Source organism: Cebus imitator, unplaced genomic scaffold (genome assembly GCF_001604975.1).
Source record: "Cebus imitator isolate Cc_AM_T3 unplaced genomic scaffold, Cebus_imitator-1.0 Scaffold198, whole genome shotgun sequence".
Classification (NCBI taxonomy): Eukaryota; Metazoa; Chordata; class Mammalia; order Primates; family Cebidae; genus Cebus; species Cebus imitator.
In genome coordinates this window covers 1,364,921-1,374,104 of record NW_016107513.1, presented here as the reverse complement: position 1 = coordinate 1,374,104, position 9,184 = coordinate 1,364,921, and the positions used below count along the sequence as shown (strand labels likewise).

At 37.9% G+C, this 9,184-nt stretch overlaps 1 protein-coding gene across 3 annotated transcripts in view; it reads left to right on the top strand.

Annotated features, from left to right (window-relative positions):
• Window positions 1-8,908, top strand: part of ARMC1 (armadillo repeat containing 1) — a 29,005-nt gene extending 20,097 nt beyond the window's left edge. For all 3 annotated transcript variants that reach the window (XM_017547462.2, XM_017547464.2, XM_017547465.2), the window contains 3 exons: window positions 5,860-5,976; window positions 6,061-6,135; window positions 6,789-8,908. In XM_017547462.2, coding sequence (XP_017402951.1) covers window positions 5,860-5,976; window positions 6,061-6,135; window positions 6,789-6,980 — 384 coding nt within the window. In that variant the 3' untranslated portion in view covers window positions 6,981-8,908. The remainder of the gene's footprint in view (window positions 1-5,859; window positions 5,977-6,060; window positions 6,136-6,788) is intronic.
• Window positions 8,909-9,184: the final 276 nt, after the last annotated feature.

Sequence of the window (9,184 nt, the reverse complement as noted above, 5' to 3'; positions counted from 1 at the left end):
AAAAAAAAAAAAAAAAAAAAAAAAAACTAGAAAAAGAAGAGCAAATTAAAGTCACAACAAGCAGAAGAGAAGAAACAAAGATTAGAGAAATGAAAAACAATAGAGAAAACCCAATGAAATCAAAAGCTGGTGTTTGACATGATTATTAAAATTGATAAGCCTCTAGTCAAATGCATCAAGAATAAAAAAAAGTCCTAAATTATCCATATCAGAAAGGAAAGAGGATACTGCTATAGATCCTACAGACATTAAAAGGATAAGCCAAGCACTGTGGTTCACGCCTGTAATGCCAGCACTTTGGGAGGCTGAGGCGGGTGGATCACTTGAGGTCAGGAGTTCGAGACCAGCCTGGCCAACATGATGAAACCCTGTCTCTACTAAAATACAAAAATTAGCCAGGTGTGATGGCGTGGGCCTGTAATCTCAGCTACATGGAAGGCTGAGGCAGGAGAATTGCGTGAACCCAGGAGGTGCAGTGAGAAGAGATCACGCCACTGCACTCCAGCCTGGGTAACAGAGCAAGACTCCATCTCAAAAAAAAAAGATAAGTGAATATATTAAATGCCTTTATACCAATAAATTTGATAATGTAGATGAAACAGGAAAATTTCTTGAAAGATTACCAAAGCTCACTCAAGAAGAAACAGATGACCTGATTAGTATTTTTTTTTTTTTTTTTTTGAGACCAAGTTTCACTCTTGTTGTCCAAACTGGAGCACAATGGCACGATCTGGCTCAGTGTAACCTTTGCCTCCCAGGTTCAAGGGATTCTCCTGCCTCAGCCTCCCGAGTAGCTGGGATTACAGCCATACCCCACCACGCCTGGCTACTTTTGTATTTTTAGTAGAGGTGGGGTTTCTTCATGTTGGTCAGGCTGGTTTTGAACTCCCGACCTCAGGTGATCCACCTGCCTCGGCCTCCCAAAGTGCTGGGGTTACAGGCATGAGTGACTGTGCCCAGCCTAGTTTTATATCTACTAAAGAAATTGAATTTGTAACTAAAAATTGTTCCATAAATAAAACTTAAGGCCCAGATAGAAGCATGTTTTCCAGTGTCTGGAAATCACTGGTTTTTAATTTTTTTAATTCTTTTATTGTGAGACAGAGTTTTGCTCTTGTGGCCAGGGCTGAAGTGCAATGGGGCACGATCTTGACTCACTGCAACCTTCACCTTCTGAGTTCAAGCGATTCTCCTGCCTCAGCCAACTGAGTAGCTGGGATTACAGGCATCCACCACCACGCCCAGTTGATTTTGTATTTTTAGTAGAGATGGGGTTTCTCCATGTTGGTCAGGTTGGTCTCAAACCCCTGACCTCAGATGATTTGCCCACCTCAGCCTCCTAAAGTGCTGGGCTTATAGGCGTGAGCCACCACGACTGGCCTTAATTTTTTTTTGTTTTTAATGGAGTTTCGCTCTTGTTGCCCAGGCTGGAGTGCAATGGTGCAGTCTTGGCTCACTGCTACCTCCGCCTCCTGGGTTCAAGCGATTCTCCTGCCTCAGCTTCCCAAGTAACTGGGATTACAGGTCCCCGCCACCATGCCCAGTCATTTTTTTTTTTTTTTTTTATTTAAAAGAGATAGTGTTTTGCCATGTTCGCCAGGCTGGTCTCGAACTCCTGACCTCAGGCAATCCACCTTGGCCACCCGAAGTGCTGGGATTACAGGTGTGAGCCACTGTGCCTAGCCTTAAATTTTATTTTATCTTTAGTTGTTTAATTCTAGAGGATAAATCTGGTCCCTGTTAATTCATCTGTACTGCAACTGGAAGTTCCCCTGAAGTTACCTTGTGCAGAGATAAGTTATGTAACTTTACATATTTAGGGTTGGTAAATATGTAAACTTTACCTATTTAGCAGTTGGTAGATTACCACTTACTTTAGCTATGCCAGATAGGTTACACTAGATTATTCACAGCTTTTTCTAGTTGTGTTTAGGTGCTTAGGCTCAGGATTTGGGGTATAGTAAATAAGCTTGAGAAAAAGCCTTCCATATGCATATTATCAGAGCCACATCAGTTTACAGCTATCTTATTGAAAGTGGAGTCACAAGACAGTTTCTAGAAAGCAAATTCTGATAAAGGTAAATTGATTCGATGGAATATCTTAAGATATATAAAATATCTCCAATACCATGAGTTTAATTTTAATGAATAAGAATAATACAGTTTCTTTTTAAAGCTAGCACAAATCAAATAATAAAACCCAGCAAAGCACACAGAAAAATATAGGCTAGCCAGGTGTAATGGCACATGCCTGTAATCTCAGCTGTATGGGAGGCTGAGGTGGGAAGATCGCTGGAGCCCAAGAGTTTAAGACTAGCCTAGTCAACGTAGACTCTCAAAAGGAACAGCAGACACCAAACAAATATATAGGCCAATATACAGTAAAAACATGATTGCCAAAGTTCAAAATGAAATATCAGCAAGTTGACTCTAGTACTATATGTACTATCATGTTACCATTTTTTGGTGACATAGCCTGGCACTAGTGATAAGTTTATTTCATCGATTCTCTCATTCATTTCTGACAACCAGCACAGAGAGATGTATTATCATTATCTTCTTTTTTGGAGATAGAATCACACTCTGTTGCCCAGGCTGGAGTGCAGTGACATAATCTCAGCTCACTGCAACCTCCGCCTCCCAGGTTCGAGCACTTCAGCCTTAGCCTCCTGGTAGCTGGGATTACAGGCACCCACCACGATGTCTGACTAATTTTTTTTGTATTTTTAGTAGAGATGGGGTTTCACCATGTGGCCAGTCTGATTTCGAACTCTTGACCTCAAGTGATCCACCTGCCTCAGCTTCTCAAAGTGTTAAGATTATAATAGAAAGGGAAGTTGAGTTTAGAATGGTCAAATAACTCAACTGTTTCCTCTACTTATGTAACTTTAGCTTAGTCAATATTTGGACTAGGTAGTGTGACTCCCGAATTGAACTTTTGTTTGTATGTTTGTTTTTGAGATAGAGTTTCGTTCTTTTGCCCAGGCTACAGTGAAGTGGCATGATCTCGGCTCAATGCAACCTCTGTACCCCCCTTCCCTCTCTGCCCTCATTCAATGATTCTCTTGCCTCATTCTCTCAAGTAGCTGGAATTACAGGCACCTGCCACCATGCCCAGCTAATTTTTTGTGTTTTTAGTAGAGACGGGTTTTTGCCATGTTGGCCAGGCTGGTCTCCAACTCCTGATATCAGGTGATCCACCCTCCACGGCCTCCCAAAGTGCTAGTTTACAAGCGTGAGCCACTGTGTCTGGCCAAGAATTGAACTTTTAACCACAATATTATAATTCCCTAGAAATAATCTAGTTTTATCCTGGAGCTGTAAATATCATTTAACATAATGAAATATTCTAGCATAATATCAATAAGTCAATAATTTGATAATTTGCTATTGATATAGCTGTAAATATAGAAAACCCAGGAGAATGATCTGAAATTTCTTAAAAATATTTTAAAAATCCAGTGACATTATTAAATATATGGAAATCAGTCACTTCTTGAAAGAGGAAAAGTAGTTTTATTCTCCCAAACAAAACAAAAAACTAGGAAGAGTACAGGGATATTTTTTGTCTTTTGTTTGTTTATACTTATTGACCAGTGTGATAGTAGCAAGGGTATTCTTTTTATTTTTTTAATTAATTAATTTTTTTTTTATTAGCAAGGGTATTCTTAATAAGAAAATACAAGACTTAATAAAAAATTAAAGGCCTTTGGTGCTAAGAGAAGACTGGAATAAATGGAATGAAATGCTTGTTTCTGAAAGTTTGTAAGGACGTTAGTTCATCCTAAATTTTTAGACTTAATACCAATCAGTCTGATGATTTTGGAATTTTATTTCCCAATCTAAAAGTTCACATGATATAGAATGTACTAATTTTTACAATAAAAAGGAGCACCTAATGTTAGGCATTATTTTAGATACTAGGGATACAGCAATGACCGAAACAAGCACAACTTTTTGCTTTCAGAGCTAGCATAGTTGGAGGAGGCAGACAATAAGCCTGCTAAAAAAGTGTGTTAATTTATGTTGAAATAAAGTTAAATTGGACTTATGAATCTCATTTCTCACTGTCACATGTGGTTGACATTTAGTACCAGACTGTACCTCTGGCAAATTAGGCAAGTTGTTTTTAAACTTTTCACTTTCCCCATATTTAAAATAAGGGATCAGATTAATATTCTAATTCTTAAATTTATTTTGTGACCTTTGCTTCACTTTGAAGTTTAGCTGGTGTTGAATAGGTGGAAGAGATAAACATGGAACTATTTGGCACCAGTCCTCTAAAGGGGCTTCACCAAATGCAGACCCCTGCAGAGAAGAGTCCAGATACAGTGCACTGGATGAGCCACCATGGACTTGTGCTGTGCCACAGACTGACGTATCCCAGGTCTTTTCCTGAATAGTGCTGAAATGCAGAAGTAGGGATATGAGCAATGGTGTGAGCGGTTGTTTTAAAGGGTGTGGAACTAAGCTTGAAAGCTGGATATAATCTAGAGACTTGACCCAGGGGTCAATTATAGATCGACCCCTCAGAAATATAAATCAAAATCTGGTCTTAATATAGAAGATGTAGAGAGTGTGATTTGGTGTGTGGGCCAAAGGCGGAAGGAGCTATGAGGAGAAAATGCAATTACTTTTTCCATTTTCACTTTGGATCTTGTATTGAGATGACCCTTGATGGTCAACTGGATATGTCTGGCAGACGAATACAAATAAGAAAGTCATACTGGAGTTAGTGATGTTTGTGATGGCTAAAGTGAACAGAATATTCTGAGGGGTGAAGCAGAAAGTAAGTCAGTTTCGGCACTGGACTTTGGAGTTAAGGTGAGACAGAGCTGGAATAATCAGTGTGATAAATAGAAGACGAGGATAATGTGGACCCTGCATCGAAGCATTAAAGCATTAAAGGGTACATGTTCTGTTTTGAAGAGTATCAGGAAAATGAGAACCCCACAGAGGGTATGTCTAACCCTTGAGAATGCAATAGTAACCATGAGAATGCCGTAAATGAATGATACAGTGATATTTATAATACCAGGTGTTTTAAGGAATAGTGACTTAAACCCTGAATGCTCACTAATTCTAACTTCAGTCTATTAGAATTTATCCCTGGAAATTTTTAGGCTAGAGGAGGGGTCATAAGCCTTTTCTTTATAGGACCAGAAAGTAAATATTTTTGGCTTTGCAGACCACAGTGGTCTCTGTCATAACTACTAACTCTGCCTTAGCATGAAACAAGCCTCAGATAATATGTAACCAAATGGGTGTGCTTGTGTTCCAATAAAACTTTATTTACAAAAACAGCTGGTGGACTATAGTTTTCCCCTCCCTTGAGTCAGAAAAACCTCTGCTTTTCTGCTTTTTGGCCTTTTTTCCCCTGCATTGTGTTCTATTTGTTTTGTTTTGAGACAGAATCTCACTTTGTTGCCCAGCTTGGAGTGCAGTGGCACAGTCTAGGCTCACTGCAACCTCTACCTCCCAGGTTCAAGCGATTCTCCTGCCTCAGCCTCCTGAGTAGCTGGGACTGCAAGCACGTCCCACCATGCCCAGCTAATGTGTTCTGTTTTATTTAAGATGTAATTTAACATTGGCTAATTTCTTTCTGATAAAAATTATTAAAACTCCATACTAGTATTGAAGCTTTAAAAATTTAGCAGGAATTGCTATTCTGTTGATTTGTAAAATTAAAAAAAAAAAATTTGACTAAGTGGCCCCCCACTCTATGCCCTGATGTAAGATGTTAAAACTGAAACAGTTCGTTTGCCCTCTTCACCCCCTCCCCAAAATATAGTGTGGTTTTAGCTGATTTGTTACCTTTTATTTACCTGTTTTCATAACAGTTTGCTTTTATTTTTTCAGTCTCGGAGAAATCTATGTGAAGAGGCTTTGTTAAAAATTAAAGGTGTTATTAGCTTTACTTTTCAAATGGCTGTTCAAAGATGTGTGGTGCGAATCCGTTCAGATTTGAAAGCTGAGGTAAGTATTTGAAATGGCTGAATATGTTTGAGATTATAGGTAAACAAATCAATTTCAAAATTATTCCTTTTTATCTGGACTTAGGCTTTGGCATCAGCAATAGCATCAACCAAGGTTATGAAAGCTCAGCAAGTTGTGAAAAGTGAAAGTGGAGAAGAGGTAAAAGTTATATTTAGTTTTTTTTATATCGAACTTGCTCTCGATTATTTTTCATGGCTAGCAGATTGCCAGTATTTCTAAATAAATAGTGCCAAGTATGTAAGGATGTGTTGTTTCTTGGTTAGAAATAGATCTTTTGTGGTTATCAGAGTCTGTTCTTGCTGATTTTATATGGAAATAAAGGATACGTGGCTTCCTTGCATTTATCTTTAAATACTTCCTAACCTTAACTAATCTTGACAATCCAAAAAATAAAGGTATAACCACTTGGCAAGTAAATAGGGTGAAAATCCTTGTCTGTTGCTACTCTTTTCACTAGCTTTGTGATGGGAGAAACAAATCTATGCCTTGAGCTCATTTGGATTTCCAGCTCATAGTTGGGAGTTCCATGGCTCTCCAGTGGCCTGCAGTGGCTAGACACTTGCTTTAGTCATGATTACTCAGACAGAGGTTGCTCATTTACTCCTAGAATTTCAGCAGATTAACTTCTGAGTTCTCATGTACTCTGCTTACTACTTTCTGTACTTACACAGTGCTTAGCGGTTGGGCCTGCTGTCACGTAAGAGGAAAGTTTACCCTGAGAATAACCATGGTAATTAGAGTAGGAAGTAAAGTTGATTTTATAATGACTCTTAATATATTTTCTGTATCAGATGCTTGTCCCATTCCAAGATACTCCTGTGGAAGTAGAACAGAACACAGAGCTACCTGACTACCTGCCTGAGGATGAGAGTCCCACAAAGGAACAGGACAAAGCGGTGTCCCGGGTGGGCTCACACCCAGAGGGTGGAGCTAGCTGGCTGAACACAGCTGCAAACTTTTTATCCAGATCGTTTTATTGGTGACTTCAGTTTGGGGCTCAAGGACTGTGTGAACCAACAAGGGGCCAGTTTTCCATTGTTGTGGTGAACTGTCAAGTGCAATTTGCAATAAGTTATCATGGAAGGTTTTTAGATTACATGATCGCGTATGCTGCATTTTACATTTCATTGGACATTTTACCCCACTGAGTGGTAAAAAGGACAGTGGCTATGGATGGAGTTGCTTTGTTTATGAAACTATTTTGGTTTTGTTTTCCTTCATTTAATTGCCTCATATTTTAAAAACCATGGGTCCACTGTTGAAACCAAACGTGTGTGTGTAGCTTTACATTTTATTTTACATGAAGCACGTGATTAGGAAAACTCGTTTTCTCCTCAAGCCTCAGGACCTACCTGAAGAAAAGTTTTCTTGTAGCTCAAGTTGTGCATGAATTGCTGAATATTTTACTCTGCTTTTCTTCATGAAAGTTACATGCTTTGGTACTCCTCACTGAAAGCTGAAAACATTTCTTGTTACCCTCTTTTGTGCCTTTTTATTTTGCCAACCATGTTTATAGAAAGGACATTACTAATGACATTTTGCAAATTAAAAACATTCATTTGAACATAGTAGTTCCCTAGGAAAACAACTCTACAAAAATTTTGCAGCCTTATTCATTATAGTTTTAATAAAATTAACACAGAATCAGTCAAGTAGAAGGAAACGTATGTTAGCAAAGTGTTTTTGGAGACTATTTGAATGTGACTAAATGTGGTTCTAGTTGACTTCTCTTCACTTTGGTTTATATCAGCTCTTAAGAGTTAAGTCCAACCGTGATATTGCAAACAACTGTTAAGTGGTCTCTAGGCCTTACTTTGTGATTATACGTTATCTCCTGATAGAAAAAAATAATGGTAGTAAAGAACTGACAAACTGAAAAAAAAAACAAAACAAAAATCAAATGCCTATAATAACATAATGCCACTTTGGTGTAGAGCCTAACTGTAAGACATGAATTGCTTGACAGAAGCCTATTCAGTAGGTGTTTCTTTGTATTGCCTTTTGTGAATTTATTTTGAAAATGCTGCAGTTGCATTGAATGATAAAGACCCAAATTATTGCTTAAGAAGAAATAAAACCAGCATTGATCACTTAATCCTGTTTCTCATGTCCAACCAGAAAAAAAGAACTTCAGTGAAGGTAAGATAAATAAATACATATACATATAATTTTTTTTGGTAGATAAGTGCTAATTTACAAATATGTAATGCTTTATTAAATTTCTGAAATATTTGGTAACTAAAGTTTTCTTTTTGGAAATTAAATCCAGATACATTTTAATGTTGATGTGACTGAAAACGGGAAGAAATTGAAATTCCTTTTCATCAACATGTAGAGTTGCTATTTTACTATTTGGAGAATGCAATGTGAAAATTGGACCTCAAAGGGTTTTCTTGTGTTTTCATTGTAAAATACCATCACCAGTGAGAGTCTTGAGTTCACTAACATTGTGACCTTCTGGAGGGAGAGTTACAGGGGGTATTGAGGAAGATATTTTTTTCATGTGTCTGGTTTCTGATTCAAGTGACATGCACAAACTGAAAAACAAAAACAAAAAACCAAAACTTTGAGGGCATCTGTTGCTCTGAATGCATAATATAACTTGCCGCCAGAGCCGGATGTGTTGAAAAAAGAAAAGAAAACCACCTTTCTGTAGCCATTAAAGCAAAGTTTACTGTTCTAACAAATTTGTATTTTATTTTGCATTGCCACACATCTGCTTATTTAAAAACCACATCCCTTTGGTAGTAATGGTTCAGGACAAGTAGGTATTACAGCTTGATGTTTGTGTGTTTGAAGTGTGTTCTTTCATACCAGATCATATAGAGCAGTTAAGGCAACTGTAACAGCATTTTTTGAAATACATTGTAAAATAATAAAAGGTAACATAATTAAAATTGATTGGATATTATGTAAATGTGGTATAAGCATTACTGATTACTCCTTTTATTTTTAAATTTTATTTTAAGTTCTGGGTTACATGTGCAGAACATGCAGATTTGTTACTTAGGTATACATGTACCATGGCGGTTTGCTGCACCTATCAGCCCGTCATCTAGGTTTTAAGCCCCTCATGCATTAGGTATTTGTCATAATGCTCTCCCTCTCCTTCTCCCCATCCCCCGGACAGGCCGAGGTGTGTGATGTTTCCCTATGTTGATTACTCTTAAGCCTGTTTGTACACACA